Raw genomic sequence first — 18,120 nt, 5'->3', positions numbered from 1 at the left:
TTTTTTTTTTTTTTTTTTTTTTTTTTTTTTTTTTTTTTTTTTTTTTTTTTTTTTTTTTTTTTTTGTTTACATGCAAAGTGAGTAATCTAACTTTTAAATGAATTTTTAACAGTCGATGCTTCTTTTAGACGCTTTTAACAAAGATAGGGCATCTTTGCCTCAACCTCTGCCAAACCCACCGCCTCTGGCTCCTTTGCCTGTTGTAGCTCCTGATCCTCGTACACAGGAGATGATAAATGAGAAGTTGAAGAAGGCTGAGGAACTTGGTATGTTTTATTCAATATAACACTAGGCTACATTTTGAATTTCTGAGTGAAGTATGTCAGAATAACGTTTGTTCATCGTATCATTTATTTTTTGATGAAATGATTGATAATAATTGAAATGTAATTGTGTGTAGAACTAATAGTTGTCAGTTGCATGAGGATTGTACGTTTACTTTTTGCACTTCTGCTAATTAGTGGTGTTAATTTCTACAGGTGAGCAAGGAATGATTGACGAGGCTCAAAAAGCATTGGAGGAAGCTGAAGCACTCAAGAAGGTTTGTCTCTCATTCTTTAGCAGAGACTATGTACATCTATGTTTTCTACTTTTCGTAAGCACTTCTCATTTTTGTTCAGCTACCAGCTAGGCAGGAGCCAGTGATGGATTCTTCCAAATATACTGCTGCTGATGTGCGAATTGTGAGTCTTCTTTTTCTCGTGAAACCTACTCATCTCTTTCGCAAAACATGATGCATTTCCTTTCCACTTTAAAACCACTTCAGTATTAGAATATCCACATAAAAAGCTATTTATGCCATGGGTAACGATCAATGTTTTTCATCTTGGGTCTGTTCCATCTCAATATGTGGATGTAGATATGGCTTTTCATATCATCAAGGAAAACATTTCTTCCAAATATATATTTATTTATTTATGGCTTGTTTGGGACTTATCTTAGTAATTTATTCTTGAGATGCATAAATAGTGCACCTTGGATTAGCAAAAGTTATGTTAACATTGACATAATTATGTTAACCTTGGATTAGCTGTGGTGACGGAATTTTGCAATTTAGTTGTCTGAAGATTTCTGCTGTGATGTTTAATAAATGTTAAAAGAAATGGTTAAAGACATCAAACAAATGAACTTGGCAATTGTTAAGTGGGTGGCTGCAATAATATGGCTCGAGTTTATTATAAAGTTCAAAGCTTACAAATTTATTTGTATCTTATATGAATAATCAAGTAATTTCACTTGTTTTGTATTTACCCAGACGGATCAAAAGCTGCGTGTGTGTGACATTTGTGGAGCATTTTTAAGCGTTTATGACAGGTAAAATTTGACTCTACAACTTATACATGTTCTTTTAATGATCTATGTTTTTTGAGGAAAATGTAAAGTTAGTATTTGGGGTTTCCAAGTGCTCAGTTTTGACCCGACAATTATACCTCCTTTTCCCCAGCAGGCTCTTGGGCCCAGTTTTACGAGGATAACTTTTCCAGCTAAAGACTGTGCGTTATTTCTGTTTATATTTGTGGATCATGCTATTGTTGCTTAGAATGTTTTGGGGAACCATGCTTGCATGTTTTTGTAATTTCCAGAATGAATGTAAATTCATGAGGTTTTGTTTTGGTATTAGACCATTTTAATTTCTTTTTCTTTCAGTGATCGTCGTTTGGCAGATCATTTTGGAGGAAAGCTTCATCTTGGCTATATGCAAATCCGTGAAAAGCTAGCAGAGCTTCAGGTTAGATAATTTTAATCTTATGCATGTTAACCATTTTTGAAAAGAAAAGAAAAAAAAAAGTTATAAACTATTAGAAGACGTCTACAATCTCTAACCATAGCCATAGTCAATATAATCATTCGAGTTTTTCTAATGTTGAAAATGAATCAATGTATACATATGTTTCATTAGAAAATTGAAAAATATAGTCCCCTTAGAAAGTGATGTTTTTTTGGGTCTGTGTTGTGTCTGTGTCCCGTGTCTCTGTTTATGCTTTTTAGTTGATGACTTCTTGCCTGCCCTCTTTGATCAGCTTTGTTTAAGAGTGAATAGAGAAATGTTTCGATCTGGTCATTTCGTTTTATCTTTCCTTTTCTGGTTGGTGCTAGCATTTGCATCTTCTATTTGAATCTTTTAATTGACAGTTTGTGAGGTGTGAAGTTTGTATGCGTAGATCTTGATTACTCTCGGTGGAATTATCTTTTGATATTCAATTGGGAAAATTGCACACATCATCCCTAAAATTATCTTAAAATTTCAATTATTGAATATGAAATAATTTTATAATTTTTAAATGTTCTTGAAATTGAAATTTTTGGAATTAATTGTAACGCACCTCTATGGTTTGATGTCTTAATTAGTTTAGGAGTGGTTTATGCATTTTTCAATTGGCCACTAATGGATTTTTATTGATTATTATTATTATTATTATTATTTTTTAAAAATTTTAGAAAGAGTAACCAAACTTTGTATAAGAATAAATGAAAGAATATAAAGGGAATAAAAAAGATCAACCTCCAAAATGTGTATAACAAGAGATTTCAAAGACAAAATGAGACCTCAAAGATATTTACTAAAAGCTTTACACACTAATGCTCAATGAATGTTCTGAGAATGTGATTCTAACAACGTATAGTTCAAGGTTACGTTTTGTTTGTGTCATGCTTGTGTATGTGAGATGTTGTGTTTATGAACTGAGGTTTACAACTTGAGATTAATAGCGTTCCTTACTTATGATTTTGATTATTAGTTAAGGATCTCTTATGCCGCTGACATTATGTGATTTTCCTCCATTGGATTACCGTGATGTGTTGTTTCAATTGTATTCTTGTCACTTCTTTGTTAGGAAGAAAGAAACAAAAGCCGCAAGATTGATCGACATGATGATCAACGGTAAATGTTGTTCTTATTCCTAAATTATTATTATTATTTTTTACAGTAATATGTTTTTCAATATCTGAATGCTTTCTTTCAGATCGAAGGAGCGAAGTAGAGAACCTGATAGAGAACCGAGTAGGGATCGTGACCGTGACCGTGCTGATAGTCGTGACCGCGGAAGAGATAATGATCGTAGGAGCAGGGATCGTGATAGATATAACGATCGGGATCGTTATGACCGAGACCGCAACAGGGACCCAGATCGCTCTTATGATTCTAGAAGTCGTCGCCATTCACGCTCACGATCAACAGACCGTGAACGTTCAAGGGACTATGATCGTCACAAGTACTGTTAAATTTCAAATACCACGTTTCTTATTATCAAAAAATCAAATACCATATGGATGTAATGAGTGATTCTTCTTTTTAGTTATGACGGTTTGTTCTTTTTCACTCTTTGTGCAGGCGACGTGACCGGTACTAGTACTAAACAGATCTTACGGTGGGTCCAATGGAAGTGAAGGTACAGGTTTATGTCCTGTGTTTCTTCCTATATTTTGAGTGCAGTTGGCTGTATCTTCTCTAATGATTTTATAATGACCACCACAAGGTTATGTTGACTGTACTTTTGAGAGGTATGGTTGTACTGATTACTGGAATTTTATATGTAGCTGTTAGTGGAGTAGTTTCCTTGCAATCATTTTTTGACATATAGACTAAGGTTGTGGGATACATCAATTTTTCATATGATCATTTTGGAGACTTCATAACAGGATGCAAGAAACTGGTAAGATTTGACATATTATTGTTGACCAACCACCGTTTTATGTATCAAGAACCATAGTTTTTAGGCAGGCCGGATGAACGATCTTTTTCTTTTATGCTCTCCCTTTTCCAATCATGTTTTATCTGCAATTTGTAATATTATAATCTTTTTCTCATTTACTTGAAATTTGAAAAGAAAAGAAAATTTAGACAAAGAATTAAAAACAAATATTGGATAGAAAATGGGTAACTAGACATAAATAAACAAAAAAAATCATTAGCCGGGGCAGTGCAGTTGTGTTAAGTTTTAGTTGAAGTGATGTGCAGTATGCATGGAATTGAAAGATACAGATTGAGTTGCTATAAACGAAACAGGTACTGTCAACATTGGTTGCTGGAAAGTTTAGCCTCTCACAATCTTACTGTAAGTATTCATTTCTAAGTTTTAATTTGGAAAAATAGATGGTCAAAAGATCAAATGATCAAATTTAAGCTTGTGCTTCAGTTGAAAACTAGTAGATTGTTGTTGAGAACCACTTGTGTGGAGTTGTTGAATATTATGTGTTGTATGAAGAATGAATTCTATTTTTATATGGGATCTAATTGTGTTGGTTTGTGCTTGTGAATAAGAAATGTTATTTGTCGTTTCGAGTTAGCTGGTTCGAATCAAATGGAGCAAAATGGTCATTTTGTGTGATTCTATATATCTATATCTATATCTATATATATATATAGGTAAAAGACGATGGCATTTGGTGCTATTTTTCAAGAATCAAATTCCTGAGTTGTAAATATTTTGTTCCATAGAATAAGTTTCTCCCTCTTGTTTTCAAGAATCTCAAGGGTCTCATTGTTAAGGGATGAAAAGAGAAAAAGTGGATGAAAAAGTCTGGAATCTTGTTTCAAAAAGGACGAGGAAGAACAAACCAGAAAGCCTAATACGGTATGCTCTTTCTATCCCATTTACTTGATGAGTATGAGGATAAGCGTCGTATGTTGTAGGATACATATTGAGTTTTAAACTGATTTCCAAAGAATCAATGCTGTAGATCACATATCTTAGGTTATCCATCATTGCCATTCTTCAATATTGCTTGCATTTGAGATTCTTTCTTACAATCTTCTGGTGGTTCTTACAATCTTGGAGTTTGAAAGCGCATAGACTATCGAATTCAAACTTGAAGGATCAAAAGTATATCTTTCATTTCAATTCCTCGCCCAATCCTTAATTTGTCCTTCTAACATACACTTCATCAATCACATTAGACCGTGTCACTATTCCACTTTAAATGCATTTGGATGTTATCCCAACTACCAACTTTGTGTTCATACTTGAATCCAACACAATGTCTATGTTGTCCTTGCAGCCTTCTTTCCTGTCACCTGCAAAATGCCATGCTTTTCTCTCTCTCTCTCTCTCTTTCTTTCGTTTTGGTCGGTTGCTTCTCTCTCCTCCATTATTTTTTCTGCCTCTACTTACAATCTCCCATTTAAAACAAAATCAACAAGGAATATAAAGAGGTGTCAAAAAAAAAAGTTAAGAGAGACTGTAATCGTTATTATTGAATGTGAGTTTAAAACTGAATCATAGATCGAATCATCAACCTTTGAAGTTACTTTTAGTAGACTTTGAATATTACATATTTTTCTCGTGTGAGTACTTCGTTCGTTTTTTTGTTTTTTGAAGTTCTAAGGTTTTCATTAATGCTTTTACCTTTTAATTTCATGTTTAAGATTTCTTAACTTTCATTGACTTATAAAACACGGATTCGTAGAAATTAAATGTTGAATAATTTGGTGACATGATTGACATGAAATTGAAAGGTTTTTGACGTGTTCGAAACTTTTAAACTTAAAAGTACTATGAAATAATTTTGCCTGTATAATATTAAAAATTCTTGATTAGATCTTTACATCATAAAATTATTGTTTATAAACGACGTATAGAGTTGCAGCTGAAGATTAAGTCGAATTTCATGTTTCATACCTTTAGTAGCAGCATCGTGACATGTTTATGTTTATTTTTTAGGGAGGACCTAATTTAAAAAATTTAATACATTGAGAGGAAATTTGAGAATCTTATAAGATTAAATTGATAATTATTAAACAATTCTTTAGAGTACAAAAATAATTAGGGGTCAAAAGTTAAATGATTCAAAGTGTAGTCCCAAGTTTCAATGACTGGAAATTGGTCTATGAAAAATGTAACAGTGTAGCCATGGATGATGATAAGGACCGATCTGCAAAAAGATATGTTATTTGTTCTTCACGTGTTAGGTGCACATGTTTTATACTAAACTTTTTACAATAATTTTATCTAATATTATAATATATTAAAATTGGTCCTCTGGCACGATTAACTTATTAAATTATATTCTAATTCCTTTCAATATGAATGGATTTAGCGGTTGAAAATTGTATATCCAAACTCTGCTTGGCTTAATTTTATACATACAAACAATAGCGATTGGAGAAGGGAACAAAACATTTCTTATAAGAGTATAGATGCCTCTCCAAACTGTGAGACTGACGACGATACATATCGGGTCAAAACGAACAATATTTGCTAGTCGTAGACTTCTTCGACAATGTTAATAGATTTAAAGATAACTAAAAAATGAGGTCATAAACGAGCATATTAGTAGGGGCATGGCCAGATTTGGAAAGCTAGAAAGCTAAGTCCACATATATACCTAAGGGAGCAGCCATGGTGGGGTCTAAGTGTTTTGGGGATATTTTATTTTCATGGTCTTAGACTATCATCATTTTCATCTCTAATAATTTTATTGATATTTATAAATATAAATACAAAACGTTCCTTCCCGTGGTTTCATTTTTTTTTTCGTTTTTGTAATAAAATTAATTTTTTTAATTCAAATAGAAGACTTTTATGTACTATTTTAATTACTTTTTTCTTCTTCAATTAATTAACTGTAACATTTGATTAATTCTTTAATTTCCATATTTATTTTATTTTACTTTTTTCTAAATTTGCAAAAACTTCTCTTTTTTAACCCTAAAATTTATATTTTCATTAATTATTTCATTGAAATTTAAACCCATTTGGAAAATTACTTACCATTTTAGACATATATCTACTTAAGTATTTACTAATTGTACATAAATATATTTTTAAAAATCAACCCAGAACAGTTTTTATTTTATTTATTTATTTATTAATTCAACAAATAAAGGTCTTCAATTTATTTTTTTTTAATTTCAGAAGTTTATATATATCTATGAATTGAGATAATAATGTTAACTCAGATTTTACCCTAGCTTGCTTGAGGCTGCATTCCCAAACAACTCGACTCATAGACAGCGTCTCGTGGTGCGATAAGATCCAAGTACGACGGGGCTCTCACCCTCTTTGGTGCCCCTTCTAGGGAACTTGTGTCCGGTCCGTCGTTGAGGACGCTTCTCCAAACTACAAATTTGAACGCTAAGGGCGCTCGATTCTCAAGTTGGGCTCTTCTCAATTCGCTCGCCGTGACTCATCAAATCAAAGATGGAAATTAAAAAGAAAAAAAACCCGACCTTTATAATAAAAAATGGAAGCATGAGAAACGATACAAACGTAAGATATTAAAATATAATTAAAAGGAAAAAGTAATGCAAATTTTTGGAGATTTGAGAGAGTGATGGACAAAGTTCTCTATTTTATAGACAAAGTCATCACTTTCTTGGTTCCTATTTTTTCTCTTCGTTCAATCCTTTTGATCCTCTCTCTCTCCTCTCTCTCTCTCTCTCTGATCTTCCCTTCTCTTATTTACCCACATGTTTCGATTCCCTGTTCTCTAATCCATTCCGATTCCTTATCGTCTCTGTTTTTTCCCCTCCCCACAAAACTCGATTTGATTCCAAAACTCATCTCCTTTCCGATTGATTTCTTCGATTTCGGGGCTCAAATCGCCGGTATCTGAGGCTATCATCATAATCATCGTACTCCATTTGCATGCCAAGGTAGATCTGCACTTTTATCGCTATCTTCTTTTCGATTGTTCTTTTACGATTAAAGCGGAAACGAACATAAAAAAGGTGGAGAAGAGATAGATTCTCGTATTTGTTCTTCAATCCAATTCCAAATTCCCAATTCCGTAAAGGGTGATTGAAGGATCTGGTGATGTGGGATTGAAAGGATTTGTGTTGAGAATTGGAGGGAGTGTCCCTTAAGGGGAGGGACGGAAGAGGGTTCCTGACGGATCGGTACAGAGAAAGTGGTGGGGGTCGGGGGTTCGACAGGGCAGGTGGCCTGGAGTGCATTCTAAGCATTGTTAGGGCACTTCGAATGGGGTCCTGCTTGTCTGCGGAAAGCAGGAGCCCCATTCCTGGTTCCCCGACCTCTCCGGCTAAGCACTATCATCGAAGCAGGAGCAAGAGACGAAATGGTTCTCGGAGTTCTTCCTTTGGGGATCTGTCTCTCCATCGGATCCCTGGTAGGGTGTTCGGCAATGGCTTCACTGATTTCGCCTCTCTGTTTACGCAGCAGGGCAAGAAAGGAACCAATCAGGATGCCATGATTGTTTGGGAGGTTTGTTCTCCTTTCAACCACTATTTTGCTCTTGTTAATACCTTTAATCTTAGATCCAAGCCAAAAGATGCTGCGAAATTAATATATGCCCACGAGTTTGTTGAAGGGTTCATTTAATTTCTTGCTTGCTTTGGTTCCTGTTTTGTTAATTAATTATCTGATCCAACAGAGATTACATCACTTGGGCTGTTGTGTTGCTTCTTCTTTACTTAACTTTTGTTTTACCCTCAATTATGTGGTTGAAGATCACACGAGTTTAAGTTTTCATCATGAGTTTGAATCTGAGATCTTAAAAGAGTATCTTCAAACATCCCTTGCTCGTTACCACCTGGGCGGTGGGCACCCTTTGGGATCTGTCTGTTATGCTTTTGTGTGTTCTTCTTTTTGTTCATGGCTTCTTTGAGTGGGGTCAACCACTAGGTTCTTTTTTTCTATTTTTTTCTTCATTTGTGATATACTATTAGAATGTGCATCGGCATGATACCCTTCTTTCTATCTGAAACTCCATATATCACATGTTTGGACTAATTCTGATTTCAATTGCGGTTTCAGAATTTTGGCTCTAGAACTGATACGATCTTCTGTGGGGTTTTCGATGGCCATGGCCCGTACGGTCATATGGTTGCGAAGAAAGTGAGGGATTCTCTTCCTCTGAGGTTAAGTACACATTGGGAGGTCAACTTGACCACAGATGATGTTCTTAGAGAGATAAGCCTCAATACTGGAAGTGTGAACTCAGATGAAGCTACCTCCTTTTTATCTGCTGATGAAGAGTTTAGGGCATCCACTGATGGTGATGGAGCAGAAAAGCAACCTGAAATTTTCCATACCTTGAAGGAGTCATTTCTTAAGGCTTTTAGGGTTATGGATAGGGAACTCAGAATGCACCAAGGTATAGATAGCTTCTGTAGTGGGACAACAGCAGTGACTATGGTTAAACAGGTGCTGTTTCATGTTAAAAATGAAATGTTTTGGATTTGATTTGAGATAAGATATGTTTGTTCTTTGCTCATAAGTTACCGTTTTTCAGGGTCAGGATCTTGTCATTGGAAACGTTGGGGACTCCCGAGCTGTTCTGGGTACGAGAGATAAAGATGACTCTCTTGTTGCAATTCAATTGACTGTGGATCTGAAGCCAAATCTTCCAGGTTTTTGCCTTTCTGCTGAACTCCCCTCTGTAGAATATCATTTTGTTATAAGAGCAATTCAATTGAAATTTGATGTTTTAAAAAATGTGTTATTTTGGACCATAAGGAAATTTTGTGCAATTAATTATATTTCTTGATCATAAGATTCATAACTAGCTTTCTTGGTAGGAATCATTGAAGTACTGTACTTCGGACTGTGTGCTTATGAGCCAAATGCATAGTTACTTTGTAATTATTTGACTGTAGTCTGCTCCTCTCTCCCTATACTTCCTTCCCAACTTACTGGTTTACTGAAATTTTTTTTACGATGGTTCTTTCCCACTAACAGCTGAAGCAGAGAGAATCCGTAAGTGTAGAGGTCGTGTCTTTGCTCTCCACGACGAACCTGATGTTCCTCGAGTTTGGCTTCCAAACAGCAACTCTCCTGGACTTGCCATGGCACGAGCATTTGGAGATTTCTGCCTCAAAGACTTTGGTTTAATCTCTGTACCTGAAATATCATATCGACGGCTCACTGAAAAAGACGAATTCATTGTTCTGGCTACAGATGGAGTATGAGAGCAATTTATTCTGCAATTTTCTTTTAAAAAGGGATCCTCCTCCTTCTGTTCTTCTCAGAGTTTGGTTTGTGTTTCTTTTTGCAGATATGGGATGTGCTATCAAACAAAGAGGTTGTAAATGTCGTTGCATCGGCTCCAAAACGCACTACTGCAGCTCGAACTTTAGTTGAGACAGCCGTGAAAGCATGGAAACATAAATACCCAACTTCCAAGATTGATGACTGTGCGGTCGTTTGCCTCTTTCTTGACTCGAACTCCGGAAATCTATCATCTGCTTCCAATACCAAACCAGAGGTGCAACAAAGTTTAATAGATCACATCAGCAGTGCAGTTGAGAGTGAAGATTTCTCTAGCCCAAATGGTCTGAATCATTCGGGAACCGTCCAAATCTGCAAGGAAACTCCGGAGGATGGAAGCGAAGAAGAAGATGAATCGAAGGAGGAAGAACATTCAGAAATGGGAATAGAATGGTCTGCCCTGGAAGGCGTCTCACGCGTAAATACTCTGGTAAACCTGCCGAGATTCGATCCTGGAAAAGAAGATAAGAAAGGCCGGAAGTAAATGGGGAAGTTCAGAAAGATATCCATCAGTGCCTTGTTTTGGTAAAAGTTTATTATGTTTACTTTTTGTTGCTTCTGTTATTCTTTCTGTAGGAGAAGAAAAGAAATCACATAAGAATTGAACTCGAGAGAGGTCGGCCCGACCTTATTAGTGCGTCTGGGGAATAGTCGACGACTCTGTCATATCAGTAAAATTCGAGTTTTGTAGGATCAACTTGCCATCCTTTATTGTTCTAATAATTTTTCTTGTACGAATTGTTTGTTATTTGTAATGTTGTTAATAAATTTTGTGATTGTAAAGCCTAAAATTCAACTTGCTTTGCAAATCTTCAATTACATTGTTTGAACTTTGTTCCACTTAGTGGTTAAAAGTGCTGATTTTCTTTCAGTTGGTTTGCCTTTTTGGACCTTAAAGTAGGGGCTGGACATTCATCCTTCTTCTGTCTGAATTGTTTAGCTCCCTTTTTGGAGCAATCCCCCCACCAACACATTGATTCTTTAGGATGGGTTACCTATAATTAAGAGTTTAGTTATTACTATTGAACTATTGGGCGACATATATAGATATATATATTGTTTATAAGTGAGTTTTTTTCAAGTGATACCTATGCTTGCATGACTAATGGCGAGGGCATACCAATGCTGCAGAGCTCTAAGGTTCTATAAGACATAGAATTCTAGTTTGTTTTTTCAAGGGGTACCTGAGCTTACACGACTAATGACGAGAGCATTAGAGTCGAGGAGCTAGAGGCTATGAGACTTTAGATGGTATATTTTAAGTACATGAAAAACCATAAACCTATATTTTGAAGCCTCAAACACAAATTTATTAGAATAAATATTTGTGGTCATGAGTTGTCATATGTGCACCTAACTGTGAGAAAGAAGTGCAATTTGCGACCTTATGTAAATATGTGGCTAAGAAAAGAAATTAGTGAGACTAATTATGAGCTCCACTCAAACAGAAACGGATAAGGCTTGCAATATTTAGTATGTGATTTAATGGTGTCATTATCCAATTTTTCATATATATATATATATTCTATTATAATGGTTTTTTATATATTCTTCGACTAATTTCGTATTTATTTGATAAAATCTCATAAATAGTTTCTCCTCGATCAACAATTCAACTCAAACTGTATCATCGAATCTACTACTTCATAATAAGATAGTACCTTGGAGTAGCCACCCACATATTACGTGCTTACCACTTATTTTATTTATTATTCTTAGTATTTTAGTTATTTTCAAAATAGGATTTGTACTTATTTTCATATCATAGTTCAAACGTTAAAGATGAGGTTTACTAATTCTTTTCGAAATCCAAAAATAAAAAGTTCCTACCGAACCAAACCCCTGGATCATCTGTCAATGCATACAAACCATCGAATTTATAATTTAATCTTTTTCGAATGAACACATAGATACACATTACAATAAAGTTTTTATATGAATTAAGTTGAGGCCTATGAATTCAAAGGATAAGTTGTTTACACAAAGCCCAAAGAATAATTCAGTATTGGGAAATGGATCTTAAAGAACCAATTCAATGATGAAAAAGAATGAGTGGTGTTGTTCATACTATTTCTGTTGAAGTGACAATGTATGTTTGTTTAGTTTTAGTTTGTAAAAGAATGAAGCATGGTAAGCATTAGTATGAACAAAACCACTGATGTTCTTCCAGTTCTTAGAGAAGAAGCTGAAGAAAGATCGTGAGGCCCAACTGTATAAATGCCTCCGCTCTTCTCATCCATCACCTTAATGCTTGAAGAGCCTGCAATTCCCCATTCAAACATATTAACATTTGAACAGAACCATCCAACACTGTTATTATACCTATGGACCGACATGATTTAACACAACCTTGTACAACAGAGAAGCCAGCCAAATACAGTAAGACCAAAACCAATTTAAAAGCGACCCACCACCGACCCGTCAAACTCGTTTTTGTCCTACCTGCCCTTACTATCTATAATTGGCCTACCCTTTATGTCACATTGTACCAAATCATTACTTGTTGGTCCATCAGATGTAAACAATAAGAGCTTGCTAACATATGACGCCAATGGAATTTCTTTTTCAAGTTTAAACAAATAGTTTTCACAAAAGTTTTCTGGCCTATTAGTCTGAGCAGAAGTAGAACAAGTCTAATCATTACTCAACCAGTAAAGCTATTCAATCAGAAAGCTGGGCATAGGCATCACAGGCATGTAAATTTGTACTGCAGGATCGTATGAAACATAGAAAATAAGAGTCAAGTGTTGTAACGGCCCAAGCCCACCGCTAGCAAATATTGTGTCCTCTTTGGGCTTTTCCTTAAGGTTTTTAAAAAGCGTATATTCGGACTTGGGCTGTTACACGTGTACTCGAAATTTATCTAATGCTAAATACTAGTCGAGTGTACTCACAGTTGTACTCTGTCCAACCGATGGTCTGATTTTCTAAGTCGTATAGCACGAGTCTATTTTGAAGCACCAAATCTGAAATCAGAAACAAATGAAAAAGAAAACTGGTTAACAATAATGTGTATCCCAAGAAGGAACACCCAACTAAGGCAAATTGCAGCAGCAGAATTTCATAATTTGAAGTGATGAAATAATAAACGAGTTCATTGTCTTTTCACTGACCTCCCAACAGAATCATACCCTTTCCATCCCTAGATTGGGCACCACTGTTTTGCCAACCGACACACCAATTATCACTCTGCAAAATTTATCAAATCACGGCTTAGACATTTTCATATGTTCTTTAAGTAATTATCAAATTAAATTGTTTTTTTTTTTTTTTTTTTTGCTAATATTCCTATCATTCACATTATTAGCCCAAATTTTTATTATTGGGGTCAGCATCAATAAAGCATGAGAAAAGGAAGTCTGGTCATACTTCAAAGTTCAATTCACTCACATCAATATCAAACAGATACTCACGAGGACGAACTCTCAAAGATAGTGAACCTTCAAAGTGAAATGTAACATCAGGAAATCCATCATCAATGCTGCATGAAGAACATAAAAGCCAAATGAGAAACTTTTTAAAAAATGTTCAGATAATGAACGTTTTAAGCGTAGCGATATTAATAAGATGTTCTAGTCTCAATACGTTGAAGGATGTTTTGATTAGGTAAAGGAAACTATGCAATATGCTAAACTCTTATGATGCTTATTATATTTAAGATATGCAGAGTTTGGGGCCTCACTTTTTGCGTTATGCTCATGACCACATGTGAAATCTCACATCGGTTGGGGAGGAAAACGAAACATTCTTTGTAAAGGTGTGGAGGTAGACACAAGGCGGTGTGCCAGCTTTGAGGAGTGGATTGTGAAATCTCACATCATTATTCATAAGGGTGTGGAAACCTCTCCCTAGCAAACACGTTTTGAAAACCTTGAGGGAAAGCCCGGAAGGGAAACTTCAAAGAGGACAATATCTGCTAGTGGTGGCTTGGGCTGTTACACCAACTAGAGAGGGTCCTCCTATCCCAAGACCAACTCTAGAGATGACAGAGTTTCAAGTTATTAAGCTCGGACTTGAACCAAGGATCCTAGAGGGTATCTCTAACATGACTTTTAACAAGAATCAATTTTAACTATTTTTAATATGATGAACAGTTTGCGCCGCAATTCGAGATATCCCTTTTCCCCCAGCCACTTAGTACTACTATTTTTTGACATGGATATCATTTACTCGGGAAGAACACTGACAAATCTTTGCTCATGAATCTAGAAAAAACTGACCAAATAAAAAGACATAAATAAGAACCTCAACCAGCAACACATTTAACGATAATGTGAATGAAATAAGACCGACCCCGAAATGAACATCAAAGGTCGAACAATAAGATAGCTATTTTATACGTTTAACAAAGATGAATAGAAGTTAGCCAGGAAGGTATCATGTCATCTTACTTTCCGTTGTATTGAAAGCAAGTAAACTGTTTTTCAACAGAATACAACTTCAGTCCAGTCTGCCTTGCAAAAATCTAACATAGTAGAGACAGTTTCAGTTTCTAAAAATACAAACTTTAAATATTGTTTTTGACGGGAAACGATTAACAAAAACGTAAAATAAAAAAAATTACTTAGTGTACCTTTGCTATTAATGGTTCATAAATCTCGTCTGGAAGATAAGCTAACGTAGTGCCACTGTCAATAATTGTTCCTCTGCTTAAATCAGTGTCAAAAACATCTGTGGGGAGATTCAGCATGTCACCGCCAACCTCAATTGCCTTCATAGCCACATTGTAATGTGCCCTAAAGTTGATGATGAAATAACTAAGTCCAAGGCTACTAATTAAGAAAAGAAAGCGAAATATTTAAAAAGAAGAAGATATATAAATGCATGTAAAATACTAATGTGTTTGAGAAGGGTAAAATAAGCAACAAAGTGCCCGAATGGGGCTGATTGCTTGCTATTCTCCTTACCTACGAGCATCCAAAATTCTAACCCATGTTTGATAACAAAAAAAACACTATTGAGGATACCGATAGCGTATCGTAATTGGATTATTTTCAAACGCTTTCACCCTGCCTTCGAGGGACCCAAAAAAAAAAAAGAATCTAACAAGGGACCAAACATCGCTAAATGAACTCTTACGTCCTCCGAAAATTATGTTGTCTCTCTCTACCCAAAGACCCCACAAAATAGCACACACAGAAGTTTGCGACAAAAACCTCCCTTTATCACCAAAGGGCAGATGAAAGGAAAGCTCCTCAAACGCCTCCTTGCAACTCTAGGAGCTAACAAAAGCTGAGCACCGTAAAAAAATTGCACTAGACTTCGAGCAAAGTCACGACTCTACATGATATGATCCGGTTCATTTTTTGTTGAGATGGATTTTTAAAGATATCATACTATTTTCTGTTCAACCCAACACCTTTTTCCAACTCCTCTTTCTTACAACTTCATCCATTGTTCAACTCTTTGCAAAGGATATTATTTTTCTCCATGAAATTCTCCTTGAAAGGGATAAGGCGTTCATGAATTCCCTTCGGCAGAGAACAATAATGGAACAATGTTCAATTTATCTTCCACAAACAGATGGTTAATTCCTTTTTCCCTCATGAATTTTTTCACATAGATACGAAAAAGTTCAAAACAAAATGCAGGGAAGTATAACATACTGTTGCTGCACTAATGGAGTGGTGTGGACTTTTGGCTGCACCACCTCCCCAATGGCAAAAATTCCACCTCCTTTAATGTTATCCAAGCAATGAGCAAAAATCCTTCTAACTTTTCCTAATGAAGCCAGCTGCGAAATCATGGATGAATTTGATTGTCCGAAACCAAGTATCCCATCGACCGCAGCAGATGTTGCACCTAGTTGGCCAGATTGTTGAGCACCACAACTATCCACCCATGTATCCATCAAGGAAAACAAAAATAAGCATGAAGAAATAGAAAAACAGAAACTGATAACGGCTCAAGCCCACCGCTAGGTTTTCTACTACTTCAAACACAAACAAATAACTGGATAGGTTTTCTCATATTCATCTATAAATGTAACGGCTCAAGCCCAACACTAGCATATATTGTCCTCTTTGGGCTTTCCCTTCCGACCTTCCCTCAAGGTTTTTAAAACGCATCTGCTAGGGAGAGGTTTCCACACCCTTATAAAAAATGTTTTGTTTTCCTCCCCAATCGATGTGGGATCTCACAATCCACCCTACTTCGGGGCCCAGCGTCCTTCTCACAAAAAATAAAGCTATGTAGTTTATACTTCAAAAATCTCAACTTCAGAGATGGTAAAGCTCCAACGAATAAAAGAATTTCAGAAAGTATATAGTTTATGCTCCAAATGACTGAACTTGTTCAAGGTATATCATAAACATCAACAATCCCAAAGCATCTAAGAAGTCCTCTGTTCTTTTTGTGATGGTCAACGTCAAAATATCCCTCAAAGGCATCACATTCCTTAAACTAAGCAACAGGACCCAAAAGTTCGGTTGCTCGACACAGTGCTGAAATAAATGATAACGTAGAAAATGATTTTCTTACCCAAATACTATACTCCCATTTGTAGATGCAGTTCGAAAATTTCCTGTTACTTGATCAAGTACTACACGATCCTCCACAAAATGCCCAGTAGTTGAGCTTCCATCTCCATATGAAACTGTATATTCACAGTTCAGATCAGGCGTGCAGTCGGGATTTGGACCGTCGTGTGAGGAAGTGCAAAAATCTTGATCACAAGTTACCAGGTTTGAAGTACTAGAGCTTGATGGATTGTATAAAGTCAGTTCTATCTGTAACGAACAATCATATAATTAACGTTTCTTCAAAAGATAATCAGAGTATAGCTCGGAAACTATGATCGGTGCACTACGAAAACAAGTTACAAATTTTTGGTATACTTCTGAATATAAAATATGAAATTCAACCAGAATTTAAAGTTCAGGAGACATACACCAAGATCACTTTTCCTTGGACAGTTTGTACAGCCTGCACAATTCACCCATAAGAGGTCACTTCCTGTATCCACTTGAACATAATAGTCCTTGGCTGGTGTCCCAAGCCCAATTTTAGCAAAGTACAGCCTGAAAGCATATAATTACTTCCACCATCCAATAATGAATATGAATAAGAGAACTTTGAGGCAAGGATTTCCAAAAAAAGCACGAAAAAAAAACCAACAATCTCTTTTATCATACAAGAAAAAGAAGCAGGCTTATCTGAGCAATTAAAAACTTGAGCAATTAAGAACTTGAGCAGTGATTGATTTCACAAAGCCAAAACAAAAAGGAAAAAATAAAGATTCCATACAGTGTTTACTAAAAAGAGGTAGAAAAGAATCCAATAACACCAGCCCTTTTTGAAAGAACATCAGAATGGAATAAATTATCCACTAAATAAGCAATTACTAATCAAGATTACCGCATAAAAACACCACAATTTTCAGTGTATAGCAAATAATCACAATAGAAATCGAGACTAACCCAGATTCAGACGGATGTCCATTGCCACCCAATTCAAGATCAATAGCAGAGAGAAATCTACCGCGACGGTGCATATCGTGGGCTGTGAACGCACTCAACGACCTCTGTCGACCATTGAATTTATGCTGAACCTTAAACACCAAATTACAACCCCCAATCGACAAAAACGAAATCACTAACAACAAGTTCACTATAGAAAATCTTGCAATCTCCATAACGAAGACCAAACCCCCAAATCCAACAGAGATTAAACCAAAACCCAGAACCAAAAATCAACTAAAATCGATGCCAAGCTCAGATTAAAGGGCTAACAGCAATGGAGAAACCAAAAAAGATGAAGAAACCAAATAAGAAACAGGGGAATATAGAAAGATCAAAGTCTTAGTCTCAAACTTCCCCTCGATTTTGAATAAACAAATAGATAGAACGGTTGATTTTGTATCCGGCAGTCCTTCTCAGTCAATTCAATTCCCTCGCCTTACGAACATCCTTCGATTCCACCGTGTTTGACTGCAGGCCAGGCCCCAAGAAGAAATTCTCTACCTATTAACTACTAGAAAAAGAAACTGGAGAGAGAAACAGAGAGATATTTAGCGAAGTCAATGAAGAGTTAAAATTGGGCAATGCCATTTTCAATGAACAGACGAAGAGAAGAACCTCAAGCAATCTCCCTCTTACCATTTTTTACCTTATATATGAATTTTACTATTTGAAACCTTTTTTTTTTTTTTTTTTTTTTTTTTTTTTTTTTTTAA

At 35.6% G+C, this 18,120-nt stretch overlaps 3 protein-coding genes across 5 annotated transcripts in view; 2 read left to right on the top strand and 1 right to left on the bottom strand.

The window, feature by feature from the left end:
• The window catches only part of LOC111493454 (putative RNA-binding protein Luc7-like 2), a 7,103-nt gene extending 3,421 nt beyond the window's left edge, over positions 1-3,682 (top strand). Inside the window, exons 6-13 of the mRNA XM_023143180.1 lie at positions 113-266; positions 480-541; positions 621-683; positions 1,256-1,314; positions 1,648-1,729; positions 2,835-2,881; positions 2,964-3,212; positions 3,332-3,682. Coding sequence (XP_022998948.1) covers positions 113-266; positions 480-541; positions 621-683; positions 1,256-1,314; positions 1,648-1,729; positions 2,835-2,881; positions 2,964-3,212; positions 3,332-3,350 — 735 coding nt within the window. The 3' untranslated portion in view covers positions 3,351-3,682. The remainder of the gene's footprint in view (positions 1-112; positions 267-479; positions 542-620; positions 684-1,255; positions 1,315-1,647; positions 1,730-2,834; positions 2,882-2,963; positions 3,213-3,331) is intronic.
• Positions 3,683-7,308: 3,626 nt separating this feature from the next.
• LOC111493452 (probable protein phosphatase 2C 33) lies at positions 7,309-11,208 on the top strand. Of its 3 annotated transcripts, XR_002720013.1 has the most exons (7): positions 7,309-8,162; positions 8,715-9,104; positions 9,193-9,310; positions 9,639-9,862; positions 9,955-10,472; positions 11,030-11,063; positions 11,130-11,201. XR_002720013.1 is itself a non-coding variant. In XM_023143178.1 (6 exons), exons 1-5 carry the CDS (start codon positions 7,920-7,922, stop codon positions 10,429-10,431), a joined length of 1,452 nt encoding a protein of 483 aa, XP_022998946.1. In that variant the 5' UTR covers positions 7,309-7,919; the 3' UTR covers positions 10,432-10,472; positions 11,030-11,208. The 3 variants fall into 3 exon arrangements, 2 of the variants coding, with proteins under 2 accessions (XP_022998946.1, XP_022998945.1); XM_023143178.1 differs by having other exon boundaries at positions 11,030-11,208; XM_023143177.1 differs by lacking the exons at positions 11,030-11,063; positions 11,130-11,201 and having other exon boundaries at positions 9,955-10,763.
• Positions 11,209-11,854: 646 nt separating this feature from the next.
• On the bottom strand, positions 11,855-18,004 carry LOC111493453 (aspartic proteinase-like protein 2). Its single transcript, XM_023143179.1, has 10 exons — positions 17,366-18,004; positions 16,837-16,966; positions 16,428-16,675; positions 15,554-15,778; positions 14,521-14,683; positions 14,339-14,412; positions 13,338-13,428; positions 13,061-13,136; positions 12,842-12,913; positions 11,855-12,207 (listed from the first exon to the last, which is right to left on the bottom strand). Exons 1-10 carry the CDS (start codon positions 17,578-17,580, stop codon positions 12,053-12,055), a joined length of 1,449 nt encoding a protein of 482 aa, XP_022998947.1. The 5' UTR covers positions 17,581-18,004; the 3' UTR covers positions 11,855-12,052.
• Between the last annotated feature and the right edge of the window lie 116 nt (positions 18,005-18,120).

This window comes from Cucurbita maxima, unplaced genomic scaffold (genome assembly GCF_002738345.1).
Source record: "Cucurbita maxima cultivar Rimu unplaced genomic scaffold, Cmax_1.0 Cma_Scf00018, whole genome shotgun sequence".
Classification (NCBI taxonomy): Eukaryota; Viridiplantae; Streptophyta; class Magnoliopsida; order Cucurbitales; family Cucurbitaceae; genus Cucurbita; species Cucurbita maxima.
This window is presented reverse-complemented; position numbering and strand designations above follow the sequence as displayed.